The sequence below is a fragment of the Lotus japonicus genome, chromosome 1 (assembly GCF_012489685.1).
Source record: "Lotus japonicus ecotype B-129 chromosome 1, LjGifu_v1.2".
NCBI classification, from domain to species: Eukaryota; Viridiplantae; Streptophyta; class Magnoliopsida; order Fabales; family Fabaceae; genus Lotus; species Lotus japonicus.
In genome coordinates, this window is record NC_080041.1 from 95770372 (window position 1) to 95796949 (window position 26578).

The following is a 26578-nucleotide window of genomic DNA, read 5'->3' on the forward strand; positions in this document are numbered from 1 at the left end:
AGCTGACGTGTAAATAATTAAGTGAGAATTAATCTCGGAGCGACACGTCACTAACTTGGCCTGTGGGAGCGAATATATTAGAAAAGAACAACTTCTAGCATGACGTGTCGCTCTCACAGGCCAAGTTAGTGACGTGTCGCTCCCAGATTAATTCTCATAAAAATTATTCCACGTGTCAATTTGTTAGAGGATATAGTTTTCAATTGATATATATTTTAATTTTATATACTCTAACCTAATTAATTGATATTACAACTTCTAGCATGACGTGTCGCTCCCACAGGCCAAGTTAGTGACGTGTCGCTCCCAGATTAATTCTCATAAAAATTATTCCACGTGTCAATTTGTTAGAGGATATAATTTTCAATTGATATATATTTTAATTTTATATATTCTAACCTAATTAATTGATATTATTTTATAAGATATAATTTTCAATTGATATATGTTTTAATTTTATATATTCTAAAATAATTGATTGATATTATTTTAAAAGATAAGATTTGGTCTTTTAATTTATTTTAAATTTATTTTTAGAATATATTGATTAATTTTTATTGAATTTTCGAATTTTTTATTAATTCGGGATTTTATGAGTTTTTATTGTGATTTGCTAGATTTTGTTAGTTTTTATCTATCTTTATTTAATACCATTTTTAATATTAGATTTGATTGGGATTTAGGTTGTTTATTTCTTAATTTTATTTTAATTTATCTTATTATTTTTTTTAAATCCAGAAAATACTTTATTTTATTATAGATTTACTTTTAGAGTATATTAATTAAATTTTCTTAAATTTTCAGATTTTTAATTAATTTAGGATTTTATGAGTTTTTATTGTGATTTGCTAGACTTGATAGTTTTTATCTATCTTTATTTAGTACCTTTTTAAATTTTAGATTTGATTAGAATTTAGGTGTTTATTTCTTAATTTTATCTTATTATTTATTTAATTTTACTTCCAGGAAATATTTTATTTTATTTTACATTTATTTATAGAGTATAATAATTAATTTTTATTGAATTTTCGGATTTTTAATTAATGCAGGATTTTATGAGTTTTTATTGTGATGTGCTAGATTTTGATAGTTTTTATCTATCCTTATTTATTATTTATTTAATTTTAATTTCATGAAATATTTTATTTTATTTTTGAGTTACATTTAGAGTATAAATGAATTTTTATGGTATTTTCATATTTTTATTTAATTCAGGATTTTATGAGTTTTTCATTGTGATTTGCTAGATTTTGTTAGTTTTTATCTATCTTTATTTAGTACCTTTTTAAAGTTTATATTTGATTAGGATTTAGGTTGTTTATTTCTTGATTTTATCTTAATTTATCTTATTATTTATTTAATGCAACAAAACCAGCTGATAGAGTTCAATAGAAACAGATAAACTTTAGTGACACCAAATCGCTGTGATTTGCAGAAGCTCTTTAGATATACAATTCTTCCCTTATTTTAAATTTATTTTTAGAATATATTGATTAATTTTTATTGAATTTTCAAATTTTTTATTAATTCGGGATTTTATGAGTTTTTATTGTGATATGCTAGATTTTGTTAGTTTTTATCTATCTTTATTTAATACCATTTTTAATATTATATTTGATTGGGATTTAGGTTGTTTATTTCTTAATTTTATTTTAATTTATCTTATTATTTATTTTAAATCCAGAAAATACTTTATTTTATTATAGATTTACTTTTAGAGTATATTAATTAAATTTTCTTAAATTTTCAGATTTTTAATTAATTTAGGATTTTATGAGTTTTTATTGTGATTTGCTAGACTTGATAGTTTTTATCTATCTTTATTTAGTACCTTTTTTAAATTTTAGATTTGATTAGAATTTAGGTGTTTATTTCTTAATTTTATCTTATTATTTATTTAATTTTACTTCCAGGAAATATTTTATTTTATTTTACATTTATTTATAGAGTATAATAATTAATTTTTATTGAATTTTCGGATTTTTTATTAATGCAGGATTTTATGAGTTTTTATTGTGTTGTGCTAGATTTTGATAGTTTTTATCTATCCTTATTTATTATTTATTTAATTTTAATTTCATGAAATATTTTATTTTATTTTTGAGTTACATTTAGAGTATAAATGAATTTTTATGGTATTTTTATTGAATTTTCATATTTTTATTTAATTCAGGATTTTATGAGTTTTTCATTGTGATTTGCTAGATTTTGTTAGTTTTTATCTATCTTTATTTAGTACCTTTTTAAAGTTTATATTTGATTAGGATTTAGGTTGTTTATTTCTTGATTTTATCTTAATTTATCTTATTATTTATTTAATGCAACAAAACCAGCTGATAGAGTTCAATAGAAACAAATAAACTTTAGTGACACCAAATCGCTGTGATTTGCAGAAGTTCTTTAGATATGCAATTCTTCCCTTCTCTAATTGTCTGAGAAAATAGATTTTGCTGGAATTTTTTGTTTTTTCTGAGTGGGTTTGTTTGGTTTTGATTGTTTTTCTACAAGAAAAGATAGGATGAAACCATATGGATTTGATTCACATTTTGTTTGAGGTGTTTAGTCCAACTACTCTGGCTTTGCAGACTTGAAGAAATATTCTTAGTCTATTTAGGAGATGATTCCAATGCATTGAGAGTCCAAGGTGCAAAACTTTCAGCTGGTTTTGTTGCAGGAACTCTATCAGCTGGTCTAGATGTCCGCTAGATGTGGTAGAAACTCGAAGGCAATAGTTGTTCGTTTCTGTAGATTTGGTGTCACTCGCGGAGCAACTATTGACATTACTCTTGATACCTCAAAGGTAGATAAATCAGATTATGAAAATGTCAAAACTATGATGTCATAGTGCTGTTGACCAAATATTCAATCATTATTTCATTTCAAACTTTAGGACATCAAGGCAAAGGAGAAAGAACTTCAAGCCAGAGAAGCTGAATTGAAAAGAAGGGAACAGGTTAGTCATCCTGATCTCCTTTTTTGCTGTTCTATGTGAGCTGAATATTATATCTTTTGTACTAAGAAAGTAATTTATGATCTCTTGATATTTTGTAGGAGCTAAAACGAAAGGAAGATGCTATAGCCCGATGTATTTTGAGTTCATCTATACTTCTTGAAGCCAATATGATTTACAGGAATTTGCTTTCAGTTTGGTGGTCTACATTGCGCTTTTTTCGTTTGCAGCTGGAATAGTTATAGAGGATAAGAATTAGCCTCCTTTTTTCCCCATCATTCATCATGAAATTTCAAAAGAAATACCATTGCATCTTCAAAGGATCCAGTATGTTGCGTTTACAACATGGTTAGGTATGTTGAAGTTCCTCTTTTTTTCAAATGATTTGTAAGTCTTGATCTTGATAAATCTCATGCTAAAAGGAGTTTTGTTTTGATAAATTTCTATTTGTGATGTCGTGGCTAATGTTTTCCCTTATACTATCTATGTTTCAACCCTTGGATAGCTTCTGTTAAATTTTTATATTTTGATTTTAATGCAGTGGGTTGACTAATTCAAATTACACAGCTCAGCCAGTTGTATGAGAAATACAAATCAAAAGGTTTGTTTTCTGTTCTGTGTCCTTACTCCTTATGCAACTCAAGTTCTGAATTGCATATCACTAATAAGACACAGTGCTTGCTACTAATTTTTAATATTTTATAGCAACTTTGTTCTCATATCATTTTATTTAGTTCTTCTCATGTTTTTAAGGTTTAGGACGTGTAATGTTGCAAAATAGTATGATGACATGGGACATGTTAAATCAATTATTTGAATTTGAATTCAGTATTTTTCTTCTCTCACATTGTTGAAGCTGATGAGCTTTAACATCAAATGTAGGTTCCATTTGGTGAATAATGGTTTTGGGAGATTTATGGAAAAACTGACAAAGATTTATCTAATAATGGTTCTGAAGATTTAGGGTAAAACTGGAAGATTATGGTTCTTTGTGTTTTCAGGCAGAAAGGAATAGCATGAGGTTATATGCATCCTGATGTTATAAGGCTAAATGCTTGCTGCTCAAGCAGCTGTAAGTCACATGTTAGGATAGAGCAGAAGGGTAAATTACTTAGGGACTGCTAGGTTAGTTAGGGGTTATTAATGTATTTAGTTAGTACTTGAAGAATATTAGCTATAAATAGAGGGAAATCAAAATAGAGGGGTGCATTCTGTATCAATGTAATAAACAATAAAGCATAACACATTTCAGTAAAAAGAAGAAATTTTTAGGGAGGTGAATTCAATATAGCTGCACCTGTAAGCACCCCCTAGGAAAAAAAAATGACCAAACAATTGACTGAAAAAAGGATGATACCCCTTTGCACTTTACAGCAAGGTTTGTATCTATTTTATATCCATGTAGAGTCAGAACAGGAGCACAGCAGGTATGTAATTTACTAGCCCCTCAATTTCAATTTAATTAAGGTGTATAAATAGTTAAATCAATCCCTTGAATATATGTCAGTCATATTAATCCCAAATTATACATGTTAGAAACACATATTGAGGTTTGATCGAAATAGGTAGAAGGGATACCATAAAAAATAATTGAACTATATTTAAAATTGAACTTGCACAGCTCAGAGTGGAAGAGATGGAGCAAGGTATTCTAGATGAATCAAGTGTTGCACCCAAGGCACAGTTTCAGATGTAATAATAGTAGAGGATTGGAAGCATTGCTTAAGGGATATGCTTCTTGGTAACTGATTCAAATGTATACCTATTATGAAAATTGAAGAGGACGTTGCCACATTAGAAGTATGTGGAAGATTTAACTATTGAACTAATTATGTCATGCCGAGAGTTCAAGATTCTACCAATAGGGATAAGATACGTAAACATGCAGAAGAAGAGTTCAAAAGAGTAGACAACCTCTACTTCTCTGCTTGGTTAAAGGTAACATTAACTTGCCACTGCTTTCAAGTGTAGTTGTTCGGTGTATTTCATATTGGCTTGGGATGTGCTATGATTGGTTGTCCATTTAGATAAACTCGAACTTTCAATTAATATGCTTGGTTTGTACTTTGTTGTACTGCACAAAACCTTACTTTTCATCAAACAGGGCATGTTATTTATCTTTATGTAGACTTTATTTGAGAAAAAATGCACCAGCATGTATGTGACTCAACAATTCTTAAGAAAGAGTTAAGGATAGCAGACATAAGATTAATGGAGCCTTTGATTAAGGGACCTACAAGTATGGACTACCTCTGGAATGTATATCACACAACAATTCTTAAGAAAGAGATAAGCATAGCACACATAAGATTAATGGAGCCTTTGATTAAGGGACCTACAGGTATGGACTACCTCTGGAATGACTTTTCTAACAAATATGGATCTCCTATTGCTAGCACCTCTCTGCCATCACCAGTCAGGTGACTTTCATCTATTTGGAATTGCAAGGATCAAGAATGTGAAGAACATGTGAATTTCCCCTCTGCATTGGCTAACAATTCAATCCAAGGATGGCTTCCTTCAACTGCACTCAGAACTGGGGAACTGTTATGCTCAAAACTACCAGCAGACCAATAACACTTTCTCCTAATGGTGCAAATAAGAAAGGTTCTACTTTGATAACCTAGCTTTGTTACCCTTCTTTTCCAGAGCACTCAGGAGCCTACCACATTGACATTTGTGCTGGATGGATAAGGAATTACAAAGGACTATTATGGCCTCATTTTTTTGTCTCAGTTTCTGTAGAAATCTTACATTTTATCTGTTCCTCTTTTCTTTTTGAGTTGGAAGTTAGGTGTATGGTACCTCGCATTCCTTTTTCATTACAAAGGAATTGTAACTGATGAAGATTTGATTTTGGACTTATATTAGTTAGTTAGGTTATGAAGGGAATATTCTTTTGTATCATTTGTGTATTTCTATTTCTATTCAATTTTGTTTATTTCAAGCACGGCTTCTTCAATAGAGTTGTCTTTCATTATTTCTCATATTATTAACTCATCCATCAAATTAGGAAATTTCATTTGCCATTTTAAATCTTTTACTCAAATTGCCAATCAATCCTATATTTACTCCCTGTTTGTCTGCATTTACCCTAGACAGCTATATGGAAGGTACTCAAGGTGTGGAAATGAGAGGTGAGGTTTTCTTGCATTTTCAAATTTTTTGAGAAAATGGAACTTTTTTTCTTATACATGAAACGATAATGGTTTATGATTTGGTTAGGTGATGTTTGTTTAGGTAGTGCATGACGTAGCTTTCATCTTTATTATAAGAAAAAATCTTTAGATTCAGATGCAAACAGTATGGGTAGTTTATTTCTCAATGTTGTTTCTTCTCTTCTTTAACTCTCTCCATTAGTTTATTTTGTATTTTTTTATGCACTCAGCTATCACTTGAGCACTACAGCTTTACTATTCTGATTTTTTCTATTTGTGGCAGCGTCTTACTTCCTTAGGGGCTTGGCAAGGTTGGTATTTCAATGTCCATTTTGGTAATCATTCATGAGTTTAGTTTTTCCTTTTGATGGCTAAAGGTAATAGAAAGAGCTGTTGGTAAAGTCCATTTGTGTAATCATTCATGACTTTAGCCTTGCTTTCGGAAGCTAAGGGCCACGACTAAGGCATTAAGAAAGTGATTGGTAATGTAATTGGTGATTGATAATTATAAAGTTAAAAGCTCCTACGGAAAGAAGCATTTTACATGAAAATATTTCTTTATAAAATATAATATAGTTTTATGTTAATTTTATATTACATAACAATATAGTCTACTTTAATTGTTGTACAAATACAAATTATTACTGTAGTTAAATTCTCCAACTGGAAGGAACATTTTAAAAAGAAAGTACATTCATTGTTAAACCTAATAGAAAATTAAATTTTATATAACTAGCTTTTTTTTTCCAAAATTTGTAAAAGTTGTGTGAAAGTTTGTAGATAGTGTCATATTTGTTGTAGTTTTGTTTTGTTGAGTGCTGATATATTTTTAGTCTCTTAATTCTAACAGGAAAAAAAATTGGTCAATTTTAATATGAATTATTAATACATGCCAAATAATAAAATAAAATTCGCCGTGCAACGCACGGGTAAATTTTTGACAACATATGAGTGGAAACCAACGCACATGATTGCGTTCACTACAGATAAACTTGGCTATTGTTTATTAGCCACTATTAAACTGTTCCCTTATATGTTTTGCAGTATTTGAGATTTTGTAAATAAGGGTTTCAATTTAAGACTTTTTGACCACTTTGCTTAACATTTCATCTTTTGTTTAATAAATTGGCAATTCCTTATATCTATGAATTGTTCTATTGTCTTCATGTTCACGACGAATGTCAAACCAGTTCGTGTTGATTTGGATCAGGCTTAGAAGACAAGTCCTTTTGTTGACTTTGATACGCATTTCAGACTCTTATATTTAATCTGTTGTTTAAAATATTAAAAAAAAACAACGTATTGACTGACGTATCAAATACGACAAACATATTCCCCGTGCAACGCACGGGTAAAAAAACACTAGTTTTATTCAAATAATTAGTCAATATGGTGAAGTTACATTTATTTTTTTCCTTTTAATTTTAAACAAAGAGCGATTGTAAAAATCAATACATTAATTACAAATAAAACAAATAAAAAAATAAAGAGTAAATAGCTGCGATAGCTAGAAAAAGTAAGGATGGATTTGTGGTAATTAATTTCAAAAAGTTAGTGAACTAAACCAAACAAGAAAAAAATAGGGACCAAAATCAAATATTTCCTATATTTTAAGTACCAAAAACATATTTAATGACTTCTTTAAATATCAATGTTAGATCATTCAGTAGGTCCTATACGAAATTTTGAAATAGATTCTTAAAGTTTAAAAGTTTTTCTAAAATATGAATTGCTGAGAGCTATTCCGGAAGAGGAAAATGTGGTAAATTCGTTGAAAAAAAGGGATGGAAGGAAAAAGAAATTAAAATGTATTGAAGAAGATCAAGGGATAGAAGTAGAACTAATTAACAAAAGTGTTGGACACTTGGACATGTGGTAAGTAAACAGACCGACATTGTAAGCATGAGTTTCTGAGCAGTAACTAGTAATATTCTGTTTTGAGTACATGGCCAGGAAAGATCAAATGGCAAGGATTTTTTTTTGATGAATAAATTTGAATTCAGTAGGGGTGTGTTGTTTTCGATATATAAATGTTATCTTGTATTTCTATTAACTGTGAGACTTTTCAACCGAAAACCATATACCAGGCCAGACTACTAGAGTTACCACATTTTTTGGGCTCGTTTAGTTCATTTTCTGCTTCATCTCATCTGTGTTAAAAAATCGATCAGAACCTCTATTTCATCGGTAGCAGTATGTGAAGGATTTGCCTACTGATCTAGTTAGTAAACCATTGCTATACTTTCGTTTGCTTGATTGCTTGCAATTTTGGGATGGTGCACTAAATCAAATCATGCTTGGTCGGGAGTGTATTAGGCTATTAGCTTTAGAAGCTAAGTGTAGGCTTGACCTTTTATTATAAGCTATTGGTTTTGTCCTTGCTTTGGAATATTGTCGTGCTCTGTTTTCTTGGTCTTCCAAGCTGCTAGTGGAGGTTTATGGATTGCTTGGCTATGAATGTTCACGAACTTTAGGGATGCAAGGATCAAGCAAAATGTTCTCAAGGAAAGATATGTCATATATTTAATAAAATTCGTTTTTTCTGTTAAAAATATCAATAAATATGTGATAACATTCTTTAAAAAACCATTTACTTTTTTAGATAAGCCAAGTTATATTAAAAATTTGGAATATAAGGGGTACTCCAAATCTCCAATCCCAAATACATTAAGGGCTCGTTTGGTGGTCAGGATAAGATATGATAGGATATGATATGTGAGCAGGATAGCAACAAGATATGATAAGAGTAGGATAGACTCTTATCCTATCCTGTGTTTGAGGTGCATATGATAAGGACAGGATATGATAAGGAAAAATGTTATATTTGAATAAAAATATATATTTAAAAATTTAAATTTAAATTTTACATTTTCATGAATGAGTCTAAATTTTAAAATAACTAAAATTAATTTAAATTTTATTAATTAGCTTATTTTATTGTTTTGAAGATAGTCTATATTTTAAATAAAATTATGCTACTAACCAATTGGTTTTCACTTAGTTGTGACATGTGATAATTAACAATAAAAGTTAACTAAATTAAGAATATTATTATTTAAAAAGTACTTTATATTTAAATTATAAATTATTATATAAGTAGATAAATAGTTTTGAATAATAGGAGATGAAAATAGAAAATTAGTCCATTACTATTAAAAAATAATATTTGTAATCAATTGGTTTTCACTTACTTGTGACAGAGGTAAATAATAAAAATTAACAAAATAAAAAATATTATTACATCAAAAATACTTTATATTTAAATTATTATTAATTTTTAAATAATAGGAGATAAAAAAATATTTAATTAGTCTATTACTACTAATACATCAATATTTATAGTCTATTTTATTATTTATGAATAATAATTTTATTTATTTTTATTTTATTTAAATTAATATTTTTATATTTATTAATGAATATAATTTTAAAGTATGTTAATATTAAAATAATTCAATTTGGAGTTAGGATACTGATAGAAAATATATAACTGATATCCTATCCTGTTCTATCCTAACTCCCCCCTTAGGATAACTTTTACACATGATGGACAGGATAGGATAGGAGACAGGATAGCGTTATCATATCCTGCTGGTGCAACAAACAACAGATAACAACAGGATATGATTATTATCCTGTCATATCCTATCCTGTCCTGGCCACCAAACGGGCCCTAAGAAAGTAAACATCAAATAAAACAGATTACAAGGGAAAGAAGCTAAAAACCAGAAACAGGACAACATCATATAACCCACAATACACCACCCAAGACATGACACCCACCAACAATACAGACCAAGACCCACAAATCTTCACTGCCTCGAATCACGAAAATCCATCAAACCAACCTAGTGAATTAGAGGACATCACACCCATTTAAAAGGATTGGATCAGTGTTTTAAGACTCGGCTCGGTCATCGACTCGGTGAGGGTACTGAGTCAATGGGTCACTGGTCGGACCAGTGAGTCACTGGTTCGATTGCTTGACTCGGTGTATATTAAAAATTATAAAAATATTCATTCCAATGTTAAGTTAAAATATTAATAATGAAAGATGAGTCTTTATCATCAATGTCAATATGGTATAGTGGTAAAGTATTTCCCATATTTCCTTCAGGTCCCGTGCTCGAGCCCCACTGGTACCAGTTTTTGAAATATTTCAGGCTTTTATTTTCTCTAATCAAAATGTTGTTAATAGAATATGGGAAAAAATGAAAGGCCCGCTCTAATCAAGCTAGAAACCAACTATTGTGGACAGAATTTAAAAAAAAAAAAAGTGAAAGGCCCACTGTATTAAATAATAACTTGTTAGGAAAAGAAAAGCCCACAGTAGATGTTCTAGTTCTAGACCTTGTTTCTCTTGTATTTGGGCTAGGCCCATTCTACTGAATAGAAGGAAACCTTGAACGGGAAAAAATGAAGATCATAATATGTTGTTTGACCAAAAAAAATAAAATAATAATAATTACAAAAAAAAAGGGTGACTGACCGGTCTGACCGAAAACCGGCCGAGTCACCGAGTTAACCATCGAACCGGCCGGTTCAAATCGGTTCTGGCCGAGTCACATGCACAGCCGGTCAGATGTGAGGCTCGGACCGGTCTAGTCACCGAGTCCCGGTCGGACCGGCCGGTCCGAGCCGAGTTTTAAAACACTGGATTGGATACACATGAATGGGTGGGAATACCATTCATATACTCAGGGGCGAACGCAGGAATTTCATAAGAGGATTAAGATCTAAAAGAATATAATTTATAAGAAAATTTCAATTTTTATCAAATAAAAAAATGTGCCAAAAAAATATAAGTATTTTAGAGAGAACAAAAAATTAGTTTGAGTGCAAGAGATATTTTATATAAGCATAAAAAATATAAAATTAGTTTGAGTGCAAAGATACTAATTGTCTCATAAGTATTTTGCTCAGAACAAAAGATCACAATCCACAAAAAGACAACTACATTGTGTGTGCCCTCTCAAAATTAGGAAGTAGAAAAAGTAGCACACTGTAAGTTCATGACAAATAATTGAAGAGAAGAACCACAAGATATCTCTATCTCTTCCGCATCAAAAAATTATCAGCACAAAAGTTCATTTATCTTATAGATAAAGATGAAACCTGTAAAGTATAAACAATTTATTAAGATACATTCATAGTTAATATCGTCAAACATATAGTAAAATCAAACATATAACTTCACACTTGAAGGCTAAAGTTGTGCTCGTCGTTGTTTCATAGAGTATAAATTGTCAATTACCATATCGCTGATATATTTTCAGCAATTTCTATTTCAATATAAACAAGCATGTAATCAGTGAGAAAATAATCTTCCATCTTGTTGGGCAATCTTGTTTTTATGAGTTTAATAGCTGAAAAAACACATTCAGTGGTTTCCGTTGATACAAAGAAGAGTCAAAACAAGTTGTAACAATCTATCAAGTAAATGATAGACAATTATTTTTTTGGTCTCAACTAACTTTTGACGCAATTCACCAATAGTGGACAAATTCTGAAAGTTGACATATTTGAGCACATCAAATTCATAATGTTGTCATTCATATTCTAATTGAATATTTTCTTGGCCAGAAAAATATGAAGGATATAATTTCTCAACAAGACTGAAGATATGCCCAACATCAATGACTTGAATGAATCCTTAAGATCTAAAGTTGTGGCCAACTTTGTGATAGACGATGAAAATCTTCATTCAGGTCTTCTCTTCTGTTAGATGATCTAGCAAATTTGACTTTTCTTTGTTTGTACAATATGTCTTCTGGCTTTGACTTTTCTCCTCTTGAATGGAACTTCTTCTTGTATTCTCTTGCACTTTGGACATCAGACAATGAGGGATGTGAGTCATAAGTGTTGTTTTATGAAATATAGTTCATATGAAATTTCAACCATTACACTTATACTCTTGAAAATTGTTATCATTCAATGATAAACTGTATATTCAGCGTTTGAACTTAAGTACTTAACAGGTTGTTCTTGTACGTACTTTGAGGGGGAATGTCTTTTTCTTAACTTGAACAAATCAAATTCTGGACGATCGTCTGGTAGAGGATCTAGGATTCCAACTCATGATTGTGAGTTGAGTTTCTTCTCAGAGACTTGAATGATTATTGAATTAATCTTTTGTGATCGATGAAGGTTTGCTGCACTTGACTATTATAACCTGAAGGCTAACATTTTTCTCATATGATAATCTAATCTTTTATATATTACTCGATAATCAATCAATCAATCAACCAACCCCCCTACTTAATTTCATCTCTAAATTCGGTTTATAATATACTTTAGTCTTGGAGAGAACGATTCTGTTGTTACACCTTGTAATGCACTAATCAGTTTGATTGTCGGATTACTTTGACACGCACCCGCGATAGTGTGTTCGCCAACGATGCCAACGAAAATTGGTTGATTATGTTCTTGTTTTTTTATTCTGAGTTGCGGGACAGAGATGTTTGGGATCATAGGTATTAGTTTTTGGATAACCTTAGTTGTCGCCATAGCTCGAACAAGGATGAATATGCTATGCGCTATTTGTGTGACTGTATCCACACGTAGGAAGTTTGGATCAGGTATGGGGGTGTCTTTAGATGCTGCGTTTTTCCACTCTAGCCCGCAAACTGCGGTTGGTTATCTCGTCCATCATAGGAACCGTAGCAGGTGTGGGATCATTTTGTGGTTGCTTTGGCGTTGGCGTAACAATGCCATATTTTGTGACACGCCATGGTCGGTGGACTATATGTTGCAACATGTGTTGCTTATGCTGGAGGATTGTGATGATATTTTGATCCCGCCTTCTATCACACCAACATCTTGTTCTTGCAAATTCCTATGGGTTTGCCTGAGTTCCACTCAAATTAAGCTCAATACTAATGGAAGCTTCGTTTGCCATAAGCAACATATTGGCTATGGCAGTCTAATCCAAACCATTCTGGAAACTGGTTGGCTGATTTCTCGGTGTTCGAATCAGGGTTTGTGTTCTTTTTGTGGAGCTTTTGGCCATCAAACATGGCCTTCTTTGGGCTTGGAGTTGGGTTTTTAGCATGTTGTTTGTGAGAGTGACTCGTCGAATGCTATTAGGATGTTGAATATCCCTCCATTGACATCACATCTAAGGGCTTTGTTTATGTAGATTGTTGATATTTCTACTCATCCTCGGTGCGTTTCTTTTCATCATGTTCTGTGAGAGGCTAATACGTACGCTAATAGACTTACTTCGTTGGACTTGCACTTGATGTTTTAACACTTGACCTGGCCCCTGTCGCCTGCAGAACTTAGTCATCTTCTTGCTTTTGATCGACATTGTTGTGTCAACTTAGTGTAATTTGTTTATTTTTCACTTTCATTGTATTACTGAGAAAACTTACATAGTGACAAAGTAAAATGTTTACACATTTCCAATCATATTTCTCCCTTCTCAATTTGAAGTATAAATTATTATAGTTTAATTAAATTACTAAATGTAAAAGTTATAATTTATTTATTTAATAATTTGAAATATCCTTAAGTGAATTTGAAATATTTTTCATCAAGTAATAAGGTTTTAATATAAGTAATAATAACATATTTTTTTTATCAACAATGAAATAATTTTAACTTTAAAAGTTATAATGAGTTCTAATTTTAATGTCGTAAAATATTATTTAGTAAACTTAAATTTATTCAACTTTTGTTATAATATATATTTTGTTCTCCTTTATGCTTCCTCAAGTTATTTTTACTTCTATATAATAGATAAAAAATCATATTTAAAGAATCGTTTTCGCGATATAGTAATAATAAATACCTTATAGAGACATTTTTTAATTGTTAACTATTCTTTCGAAATTATTTATTAATAAAAAATATTTATAATTAAAAATATTAATAAATTTTATTTGTTTTTTTTTAATTTCTCAACTTATGATTAATAACTCAAATTAAAATAATTTTAATTTATAATTGTTATTAACAATTAGTAAAGAATATACACAAATTATTATTAAAATCATATTATTGTCATTAATGTAAAGGCAGTCATTTTTAATTATTATTATTTTTAAAAAATTCACCTCAAGTTGTAATGAATAATTAAAATTTAAATATTTAATGTTGAATAAGAGAAATTGAAAAGTTTTAAATATGAGAAATTGAAAAGTTTAACAATTAATAAAGTGGATGTGTCCCTAAAAAAATAAAAAAAATAAAGTGGATGTAGTTTTTATTTTAGTTTTCAATTTTTATATTTAATGTATTTAATACAAAAGAAATTAATATTTCTTTATGTATTTAATGTTATTGTTCAAATATGATTTATATATCTATATCTATACTATATAAAAGCAGAGTTTTTGCAGCCTTGAAAACAAACCGGTCATTCAATAATCCATTGCACTACAACATAATTTTCAGCATGGGTATTTTAGTAAAAATCCACATAATTTTTCAAAGATTCAATCCTGGTCGTTGATAACTTTGTGACAACTCTTCAGCTTCAGGAGAAAGGTAAGTTTCATAGTAATCTCATTGTCTTTTGACATTCCCAAATGCATTCACTAAGCTTAAATTTTTAGAACCTTTGAAGAGACCTTCAATCTTCTTCAGTTTTTTAGACCTTCAATCTTCTTTAAGCCTTAAACTACGAGTATAAATACCCCTTTGCTCCATACTATTTTTTGTGGTTTTCTTACCTTTATTTTGCTTCTTATTTGGTTTAAAGTAGATCAATCATTGACCCTTCAAGCTTGATCAAGCTTCCAAATGGTGGATGTTCTTCCATGTATTTTTTTGCTTTTCACTTTGTTCTTGCAATGAACATTGATGAAAGGTATAGTACCTAGAGAGTGGAGAATTGCGCTAGAGAGAGAATGCTGAATTTCATGTATGATTTCATCAAATGAGCAAAAGTCCCTTACAACTGATAACTACCTCCAATTTATAGAGCTCGGGTACTACCTATTGGGCCAATTGGGCCTCCGAGATCAAGGCCCAATTTAAGGCCAGGGCCCCGCCACAGGGCGGGCTATATGCTGGGCGTTGCCCCTCTAGGGGCTCGCCCAGTCCACTAGTCCACAAGACACCGAGCTCGAAGTATGAGAGCTAAGTGTGTCTTTTAAATGCCTTTACATGTGTCCTATTGTACACTGGGATCTAAGCTGTCAACATGACTTGAGAAAAGTGTGGTAAACTATAACACCAACATGGCGTGAGCAAAAGGAAACTAACATCTTTAGCCACCCAGTCCACTGACTTGGCGAGCAACCCGAGCCGGCAAGCCCACAAGTCCACAAGTCCACAAGCGGCGAGAGCGATTGCTCCGTGCTGGCGATTAGCTGGAGCAGGTACATGACCGTTCGCCGGCGGGCATCATTCTGGAGCGACTAAACTTTGTTGCTGGCATCACCTGTCAGGCGATGGCGTTTGGTTTCTTCAGTGGCGAGGCCTTTCGCGCTTTATCTTATTTCAAAACTCTTTCAAATCCCTAACTGCCCCACGTGACTGCCCCACGTGATGTGTCAGTTACATCAATTTCCCTCTTTCTCCGGAACCGTCACTTCACTTTTCATAACCGTCCCATCGTGCGCAGTAACTCCCCATTACACGCGACCCACCTTCCCAAAACCATCATGACTTCTAACCTTCCACACGCGTCCAACACGCGTCACCCTTCCAGACTCCCTCCTTTCCCTATAAAAACCCTTCTTCCCTACAATCATCCCTTTCCGAAACCCCTCTTCACCTCCCTAATCGCTTACCAGACTCCTTCTGCCAACTTCCGTTCCGGAGCCATCGCTTATCACCCCTTCCGCTACCCACTCTTCACATCTTACTCCGGTGAGTCCCACTGTCCTTATCTCTGCATCATTCACATACTCATCTTTTCCTTTCTTTCACTTTGCTGCCTTCTAAAAATGGCTTCAAACCCTACCTCCCCTAATCACTCCTCATCCTCTTCCGGAAGCGACCCCGACGCCACCGCTGCCGGCGGCCTCCGTTTAGAGGTCCCGGAGATCCCTCCTTACCGACTAAAAACCTATGCCACTCTGCCCCTTCCAGTCCAAATAGCCCCCACTCACGAGGCTATAGACCAACCTTCTATTTTCCAGGATAGCGATCTCATCGTGCAGTTCGTAAACTCCTTGGGTGGTTTGTCTGATGACAATGAGTTTAACGCCAAACTCAGGATTTGGATTTGCAGTCCTGGGGATCGCCCCTGGCTTCATAAGCCAGACGGCGACGTAAAGAGATCTCATTTTTTCTTTGCATATGAATACATGTTTAGCGAGCTTGGAATCAGGCTTCCCTTCTCGCCTTTTGTTCAAACCGTCCTCCGCGACATCAACGCGGCTCCCTGCCAACTCCACCCCAACGCCTGGGCCTTCATTCGGTGCTTTGAAATCTTAAGCGCCGCTGTTGGCATCGCCCCATCCCCCACCAGTTTCTTCTACCTCTACGACGTCGACCCCAAGTCCATCAAAAACAAAGGATGGATTTCCTTGAAGGCCCGGGCCGGCCGGAAGTGCTTGCATCCCCACAAAAGTAATGCGAAGTCTTCCTTTGCGCGGAAGTACTTCCGTGTAGCGGTTCATCCCGCCTACCCAGAGGCCTTCACCCTTAGAGACGGGACCGCCCTTTTCCCCCTTTACTGGACGGAGAAGCCTAATGGGATTACTGATCCTTCCGAGGAATCCTTGTCCGCTAACGACAAAGCTTTTCTGCATCTTCAGGAGCTCGGCGTTTGTAAAGTTCATGTCTTCTGCAACAAAGAAAAATATCAGTAACAACATAAGAGGCGAGAAAGAAGATGTCGATAATAGAAGTAAGCCATGGACGACCTAGGTATTTGGGAGTCCTTGAGGAGCCAGCGCTGATTCGACCGCCAACATCTCCCAACCTTCAGCTGCTGAGAAATCTGTCACCGTCAATGCCACAACAGCCGCCACGTCTTCTGATGCTCTTGCCGGGGAGAAAAGGAAAGAAAATGAAACCCCCCAGTCTCCTCCTCGCCAGGACGCACCTCCTAGCCCGCCCCCAACAAATGATGGGTGCCCTGCTGTAAGATCAAGTTTTGATCTAGTAGTACAACTCTATGTTTTGATGATTACAAGTTAACCTTTTGATATGAACAATTGTGGTACTCTAACGTGTTTTTCTGAGTGTGCTATTTACAGGCTCTGACCTCAACTCAATCTCACACAAATCAGAAGCACTGTGTATAAAGAGCGACCCAAGCAACGCTTTCGCATTCACCATGTTCAGTATGAACAGTGGAAAAGCTTCAGAAGTTCTGAAGTTATACAAACTCTGATGTGGACTCAGTCACTAGAAGTTCTGAAGATCCAGAAAGTCTGATAACCAAGAAACACTGAAGGCTCAGATATTCTGATGGTGTAGAAGACTCTGAAGATCCAGAAGCTGATTAGTGAAATTTTGTTGTCCAGAAGCAAGATACTCTGAAGACCATGTTCTTCCCTCTGAGTTCAGAATCAGAAGAAACAATGGTCAGAGGATCTGGGCTTTCCCTCTGACTCTGATCAACCGGCTTCACAAGTTCCAATATGAAGCATTCCCCTGATCAGAAGTCTCCTAGGTTTAAAGGTCAAGTCGCTATCCAAGTACAAAAGCAACTGTACCTTCCTGACGACCTACCTAACAGTCTCAGACATAGCAGAAGCTGGATTTTCCAGAACTGCCCTCCAACGGTAGCATTTTCCATGCAACGCTCAACCCTAATCCTTGGAGTATATAAAGAGGCTGAAGACTGAAAGAAGCTGTTAGAAGCATTCACATACGCGCAAGACATAATCAAATTCTTCTAAGCTTTCTTTCATCTGAAATTCATTGAGTTTACTATTAGCTTTTTAGAAGCAAATCTCTTGTAAACAATTCTTTGATAAACAGTTTGTTTAGTTCCTTTAGGAGATCAAGGTTGATCGGATCCTAGAGAAGACTAAGAGAGTGAATCTTAGTGTTAGTCACTTGTAGGTTTCAAGTGCAGTTGTAACTCTTACCTGATTAGTGGATTGCCTTCATTCTAAGAAGGAAGAAATCACCTTAACGGGTGGACTGGAGTAGCTTGAGTGATTTATCAAGTGAACCAGGATAAAATCCTTGTGTGCTTTTCTATCTCTTATCTTTAGCACTTAAAGTTCTCGAAAGATTTGTCAAAATCATTAAGGTGGAAGCTTTATACTGAAAACGTTATTCAAACCCCCCCTTTCTACCTTTTTTCATACCTTCACCTGCGTCTCCTCCACCTCGCCGCGAAGAGGGATCTTCTAATATCGCCGCAACCCAGATTGAGCAAGCTCCTGGTAAAGAGAGCGGTTCCTCCAGCTACTTCAACATGCTTCCTAACGCCATTGAACCTTCAGAATTCTTGCTTACCGGCCTCAACCGCGAAGTCATAGAGAAAGAGGTTTTGAGCCTGTAAGATCAAGTTTTGATCTAGTAGTACAACTCTATGTTTTGATGATTACAAGTTAACCTTTTGATATGAACAATTGTGGTACTCTAACGTGTTTTTCTGAGTGTGCTATTTACAGGCTCTGACCCTGACTCAATTTCACACAAATCAGAAGCACTGTGTATAAAGGGTAACCCAAGCAACGCTTTCGCATTCACCATGTTCAGTATGAACAGTGGAAAAGCTTCAGAAGATCTGAAGCTATACAAACTCTGATGAGGACTCAGTCGCTAGAAGCTCTGATGATCCAGAAGTTCTGACAACCAAGAAACACTGAAGGTTCAGATGTTCCGATGGTGTAGAAGACTCTGAAGATCCAGAAGCTGAATAGTGGAAACTCTGAAGTCCAGAAGCAAGAAACTCTGAAGGCCATGTTCTTCCCTCTGAGTTCAGAATCAGAAGATACAATGGTCAGAGGATCTGTGCTATCCCTCTGACTCTGATCAACCGGCTTCACAAGTTCCAATACGAAGCATTCCTCTGATCAGAAGTCTCCTAGGTTAAAAGGTCAAGTCGCTATCCAAGTACAAAAGCAAGTGTACCTTCCTGACGACCTACCTAACGTTCTCAGCCACAGCAGAAGCTGGATTTTCCAGAACTGCCCTCCAACGGTAGCATTTCCCATGCAACGCTCAACCCTAATCCTTGGAGTATATATAGAGGCTGAAGATTGAAAGAAGCGGCTAGAAGAAAAAAAAAATATATACAAGAAGCAATACACACGCGCAAGATATATTCCAAGCTTTCTTTCATCTTGTAATTTATTTTAGTTTACACTCAGCTTATTCAGAAGCAAACCCTTGTAAACACCAACCTCAAACAGTTGTTTGATTTTCCTTTAGGAGATCAAGGTTGATCGGATCCTAGAGAAGACTAAGAGAGTGAATCTTAGTGTGAGCTAAGTCAGTGTAATTGTTAGTCACTTGTAGGTTTCAAGTGCAGTTGTAACTCTTACCTGATTAGTGGATTGCCTTCATTCTAAGAAGGAAGAAATCACCTTAACGGGTGGACTGGAGTAGCTTGAGTGATTTATCAAGTGAACCAGGATAAAATCCTTGTGTGCTTTTCTATCTCTATCTTTTGCACTTAGTTCTCGAAAAGATTTGTTAAAATCTTTAAGGTGGTAGTTTTGTACTGAAAACGTTATTCAAACCCCCCCTTTCTACCGTTTTTCATACCTTCAATTGGTATCAGAGCGCAAGTTCTGATTACCACACCTAACAGTGTTCAGTGATCCGGGCCGGTGTGAAAAACAATGGCTGCCACCACCAGTGAAACTCAAAGAGATGGTTACAACGCAAAGCCTCCTATGTTCGATGGTCAAAGGTTCGAATATTGGAAAGATAGACTGGAAAGTTTCTTTCTGGGTTTCGATGCAGATCTCTGGGATATTATTGTGGATGGCTATGAGCGTCCAGTTGATGCAGATGGCAAAAAGATCCCAAGGTCAGAGATGTCTGCAGATCAAAAGAAGCTGTACTCACAACATCATAAAGCAAGAGCAATTCTTCTAAGTGCTATCTCCTATGAGGAGTACCAGAAGATTACAGATCGTGAGTTTGCTAAAGGCATTTTTGATTCTCTGAAGATGTCTCATGAAGGAAACAAGAAAGTCAAAGAATCAAAGGCATTGTCTTTGATCCAAAAGTATGAATCCTTCATCATGGAGCCAAATGAGTCCATTGAAGAAATGTTCTCCAGATTTCAACTGCTTGTAGCTGGCATACGTCCTCTCAACAAGAGCTACACAACAAAAGATCACGTCATAAGGGTCATCAGGTGTCTTCCTGAAAGTTGGATGCCTTTGGTGACTTCAATAGAGCTCACGAGAGATGTTGAGAATATGAGTTTAGAAGAACTCATCAGCATTTTGAAATGCCATGAGCTGAAGCGCTCAGAGATGCATGATCTGAGGAAAAAGTCCATAGCCTTGAAATCCAAATCTGAAAAGGCTAAGGTTGAGAAGTCAAAGGCTCTTCAAGCTGAAGAAGAAGAATCTGAAGAAGCATCAGAAGATTCTGATGAAGATGAGCTGACTCTGATCTCCAAGAGACTCAACCGCATCTGGAAGCACAGGCAGAGCAAGTTCAAAGGCTCTGGAAAGGCAAGAGGAAAGTCTGAATCCTCAGGTCAGAAGAAGTCATCAATCAAGGAAGTCACTTGCTTTGAGTGCAAAGAATCAGGGCACTACAAAAGTGACTGTCCAAAATTGAAGAAGGACAAGAAGCCAAAGAAGCACTTCAAGACCAAGAAGAGTCTGATGGTGACATTCGATGAATCAGAGTCAGAGGATGTTGACTCTGATGGTGAAGTCCAAGGACTCATGGCTATTGTCAAAGACAAAGGAACAGAGTCAAAGGAAGCTGTTGACTCTGACTCAGAATCAGAAGGAGATCCAGACTCTGACGATGAAAATGAGGTATTTGCTTCCTTCTCTACCTCTGAACTGAAACATGCTTTGTCTGATATCATGGATAAGTATAACTCCTTGTTGTCTAAGCATAAGAAGCTCAAAAAGAACTTATCTGCTGGTTCTAAAACTCCTTCTGAACATGAGAAAATCATATCTGATTTGAAAAATGATAACCATGCTTTAGTTAATTCTAACTCTGTGCTTAAGAATCAAATTGCAAAGTTAGAAGAAGTTATTGCCTGCGATGCCTCTGATAGTAAGCATGAATCTAAGTATGAAAAATCTTTTCAAAGATTCCTGGCTAAAAGCGTAGATAGAAGCTTAATGGCTTCAATGATCTATGGTGTAAGCAGAAATGGAATGCATGGCATTGGCTATTCTAAACCAATTAGAAATGAGCCTTCGGTGTCTAAAGCTAAATCCTTGTATGAATGCTTTGTTCCCTCTGGTACCATATTGCCTGATCCTGTACCTGCTGAAGTTGCTAAAAACCCTCTTAAAAAGGGATCTTTCTCTATGACTAAATATCATGCAAATATTCCTTTAAAATATCATGTTGAGACACCCAAGGTGATCAGAACCTTTGGGGTAACTAACAAAAGAGGACCCAGAAAGTGGGTACCTAAGGACAAGATTATCTATGTTGCAGATATCCTTGATAGCTCCACTGAAACACCAATCATGGTATCTGGACAGTGGATGCTCGCGTCACATGACGGGAGAAAAGCGTATGTTCCGAGAGCTGAAACTTAAGCCTGGAGGCGAAGTTGGCTTTGGAGGAAATGAAAAGGGTAAAATTATTGGTACTGGTACTATTTGTGTAGATAGTAGTCCATGCATTGATAATGTTTTATTGGTAGACGGCTTAACACATAACTTATTGTCTATAAGTCAATTAGCTGACAAGGGTTATGATGTTATATTCAATCAAAAGTCCTGCCGGGCTGTAAGTCAGATCGATGGCTCTGTTCTGTTTAACAGCAAGAGGAAGAACAACATTTATAAGATCAGATTATCTGAGTTGGAGGCTCAGAATGTGAAGTGCCTTCTGTCTGTTAATGAAGAGCAGTGGGTATGGCATAGACGGTTAGGGCATGCCAGTATGAGAAAGATTTCTCAGCTGAGCAAGCTAAACCTTGTCAGGGGCTTACCCAATCTGAAGTTCGCCTCAGACGCTCTTTGTGAAGCATGTCAGAAAGGCAAATTCACAAAAGTCCCTTTCAAGGCAAAGAATGTTGTCTCAACCTCAAGGCCGTTAGAACTTCTGCATATCGACCTGTTTGGACCAGTGAAAACTGAGTCTATAGGTGGCAAGAGATATGGGATGGTTATCGTTGTTGACTATAGCCGCTGGACATGGGTAAAGTTTCTAACCCGCAAGGATGAGTCTCATGCTGTGTTCTCTACCTTCATTGCTCAAGTGCAAAACGAGAAGGCTTGTAGAATTGTGCGTGTCAGAAGTGACCATGGTGGAGAGTTTGAGAATGACAAGTTTGAGAGTCTGTTTGATTCCTATGGAATTACACATGATTTCTCTTGTCCCAGAACTCCTCAACAAAATGGTGTTGTTGAGAGGAAGAACAGAACTCTTCAGGAGATGGCTAGAACCATGCTCCAAGAAACTGGCATGGCTAAGCACTTTTGGGCAGAGGCAGTAAATACAGCATGTTACATTCAGAACAGAATCTCTGTGAGACCAATTCTGAATAAGACTCCTTATGAATTGTGGAAGAACATAAAACCCAACATTTCTTATTTTCATCCTTTTGGCTGTGTTTGTTATGTTCTCAATACTAAGGATAGATTGCATAAATTTGATGCTAAATCTTCTAAGTGTCTATTACTTGGTTATTCTGATAGATCTAAAGGTTTTAGATTTTTTAATACTGATGCTAAGACTATTGAAGAATCTATTCATGTTAGATTTGATGATAAGCTTGACTCTGACCAGTCAAAGCTAGTTGAAAAGTTTGCAGATTTAAGCATTAATGTTTCTGACAAAGGCAAAGCTCCAGAGGAAGTTGAGCCAGAGGAAGATGAACCAGAGGAAGAAGCTGGTCCCTCTAACTCACAAACTCTGAAGAAGAGCAGAATCACTGCAGCTCATCCTAAGGAATTGATTCTGGGCAACAAAGATGAACCAGTCAGAACCAGATCTGCCTTCAGACCCTCTGAAGAGACCTTGCTGAGTCTGAAAGGTTTGGTGTCCTTAATTGAACCCAAGTCCATAGATGAAGCTCTTCAGGACAAGGATTGGATTCTGGCCATGGAAGAAGAATTGAATCAATTCTCCAAGAACGATGTTTGGAGCTTAGTGAAGAAGCCTGAGAATGTCCATGTTATTGGAACGAAATGGGTATTCAGAAACAAGCTAAATGAGAAAGGAGATGTAGTCAGAAACAAGGCAAGGCTAGTTGCTCAAGGCTACAGCCAGCAGGAAGGAATAGACTACACTGAAACATTTGCTCCAGTAGCAAGACTGGAGGCAATCAGACTATTGATTTCTTTCTCAGTAAATCACAACATAGTTCTACATCAGATGGACGTAAAGAGTGCCTTCCTAAATGGCTATATCTCAGAGGAAGTCTATGTTCATCAACCCCCAGGTTTTGAAGATGAAAAGAAACCAGACCATGTGTTCAAATTGAAGAAATCACTCTACGGTCTGAAGCAAGCTCCCAGAGCATGGTATGAGAGACTTAGCTCATTCCTTCTGGAGAATGAGTTTGTAAGGGGTAAAGTAGATACAACTCTCTTTTGCAAGACTTATAAAGATGATATCTTAATTGTGCAAATTTATGTTGATGATATTATATTTGGTTCTGCTAATCAATCTCTATGCAAAGAATTTTCTGAGATGATGCAGGCTGAATTTGAGATGAGTATGATGGGAGAATTAAAGTACTTTCTGGGAATACAAGTTGATCAAACACCAGAAGGAACATATATCCATCAGAGCAAGTACACTAAAGAACTTCTGAAGAAGTTCAATATGCTGGAATCTACAGTGGCCAAGACTCCAATGCATCCAACATGCATTCTGGAAAAAGAAGATATAAGTGGTAAAGTATGTCAGAAGCTCTACCGTGGCATGATAGGTTCACTTCTGTACTTAACTGCATCTAGGCCAGACATATTATTTAGTGTTCATTTATGTGCTCGTTTCCAATCAGATCCAAGGGAAACCCACTTAACTGCTGTTAAGAGGATCCTAAGGTATCTGAAAGGCACCACTAACCTTGGCTTGATGTATAAGAAAACATCAGAGTATAAGCTTTCAGGTTATTGTGATGCTGATTATGCTGGAGATAGAACAGAGAGAAAAAGTACTTCTGGAAATTGTCAATTTCTGGGAAGCAATCTAGTCTCATGGGCAAGCAAGAGGCAATCAACCATTGCTCTATCAACTGCAGAGGCAGAATATATCTCAGCAGCAATATGCAGCACTCAGATGCTCTGGATGAAACATCAGCTGGAGGATTATCAGATCCTTGAGAGCAATATCCCAATCTATTGTGATAACACTGCTGCAATTTCGTTGAGCAAGAATCCTATCTTGCATTCAAGGGCAAAGCACATTGAGGTAAAGTATCACTTCATTAGAGATTATGTGCAGAAGGGCGTACTTCTTCTGAAGTTTGTTGATACTGACCATCAATGGGCAGATATCTTTACAAAGCCCTTAGCTGAAGATAGATTTAATTTTATTCTGAAAAATCTAAACATGGACTTTTGTCCAGAGTGAAGATAGATCAGAACCTCTGACTATGATACTTCTTGATCAGAAGATGTCTAGTCCAGAAGGTAACTCAATCAGAGTGTGTGTGCCCACTGGTACTGACTCTGAAGCTGAGACAACAACACGTGCGTCAGAATTTCTGATGCATAGTTCCTTGTGCCCGTGTGACAGTCTGTTGTGATTGCGTGTAGATATGCTTATCTCCTGTGTGTGATTGTGTATTTTACTGTTACTGTCTATCTTTAATTTTCAACCGTTGATCTTAAAGTGCTTTTTGAATCAACAACGGTTATTTGATAAAACCCACTATACACACACGTTCTCTCTCACTTCCGGTTTTCACTCTCGCACTCCCTGCTTTCAAAACTGCCTCCTTCGTGATTTCTCTCTCGATCTCTCTTCATCCTTCAAACTTCATCTTCTACCTCAAACCTTCAACCTCTTCAAAATGGTGAGACAAACCAGAAGATCTACTGCAGATGCACCTCAGTTCCCTCACATGGTAGTCGGTTTGGCAACGGGTCAACGGGGCTCTGAGAACCCAGCACAAGAACAAGCTCAAGCTCAAGAGGAGATTGTTCCTATTGCAGAACGGGGCTGTGCCGTTCACTGTGTATTTCCTCCTGAGGAACTCCAAGTCCTTGCAGAATGGAGATTCAACCTCGACAACTTGGCTGCAAATGGGTTTGATCTTCGTCCTGAAGTCCAAGCTCAAGGTTGGGGAAACTACTTCAATCGACTTCGAGGACCGGTGTATGAGAAGCTAGTAAAGGAATTCTGGAAGCACGCTGATTGTGATGACACTCAGGTGGTCTCTTACATACTGGGTAGGAAGATCATCATCACGGAGAAGTCATTCGTGAATCTGCTAGGTGCAGAAACTGCTCATGGGTATCGGTTCTCACTGACGGAATCGAAGCTGAAACCCAGAACCAAGGACATCGTCAACAAGGCCCTGTACACCACCTTCAAACCGGGCAAGACGAGCTACAAAGTGATGGACCTTCAACCCAAACTCAGGGTCTGGCACAAGATCCTGCTCAACTGCATCAATCAACGACCAAAGGGCAGTTCTCCAGACTACATCAACTTCAATCAGAAGGCGATGCTGTTCTTCATTCAAGACAAGGAGAAGATCTGCCTTCCCTACTTCCTGTTCTCCTATTTGAAGGAATGCATCCGGAAGTCTCGCACCACCTCCTCCATCAAGTCAGCCATCAAATATATCCCTTTTGGGAGGCTGATCTCAGACTTTCTCATTGAAAGCAACTTGGTGCAAGATTTGATCAATGCTGGTTGCACAGAGGACTTGAGCACAATTGTTAGCGATGTCTTCACTGCCAACTCTCTGAAGAAGATGGGTTTGGTCCAGAAGAAGATTGCTCCTGCTCATGAGGACACATCCTCTGAGATCCGAGGAAGAAGAATGCCTCTGAATGACTACCCTCTGTGGACTCAAGCAGACCATCCTGAAGCCATCAGATGCTATGTTGAAGACCTCAGGGCTCAAGGATTCGAGATTGACCTTGATGATTTCGTCAGCAGACTTCCACCAGCTCCAGAGTTTCCTTCTCCTCCCAAGAAGAAAACCAAGAGGAAGATGGTTCTGGACGAATCCTCAGAGGAATCTGATGTCCCTCTGGTCAAGAAGGCGAAGAGCAAGCCTGATGATGATGATGGTGATGATAGTGAGGATGGTCCTCCAAAGAAGAAGCAGAAGAAAGTCAGAATTGTGGTGAAGCCTACTCGGGTGGAACCAGCTGCTGCAGAGGTCAGAAGGACTGAACCTCCTGCCAGAGTGACTCGATCATCAGCACATACAAGTAGCCTGCACTTACCTCTGATGATGATTTGAATTTATTTGATG

The 26578-nt window shown here is 35.9% G+C and overlaps 1 protein-coding gene and 1 pseudogene across 1 annotated transcript in view; both read left to right on the forward strand.

Annotated features, from left to right (window-relative positions):
• Positions 1 to 2482: 2482 nt before the first annotated feature.
• On the forward strand, positions 2483 to 4646 carry LOC130713306 (secretory carrier-associated membrane protein 1-like; annotated as a pseudogene).
• A 140-nt stretch (positions 4647 to 4786) lies between these two features.
• Positions 4787 to 26578, forward strand: part of LOC130713335 (bidirectional sugar transporter SWEET5-like) — a 40404-nt gene continuing 18612 nt past the window's right edge. The window contains exons 1-2 of the mRNA XM_057563110.1: positions 4787 to 4888; positions 5105 to 5291. Of these exons, the coding sequence (XP_057419093.1) occupies positions 4787 to 4888; positions 5105 to 5291 (289 nt within the window). The remainder of the gene's footprint in view (positions 4889 to 5104; positions 5292 to 26578) is intronic.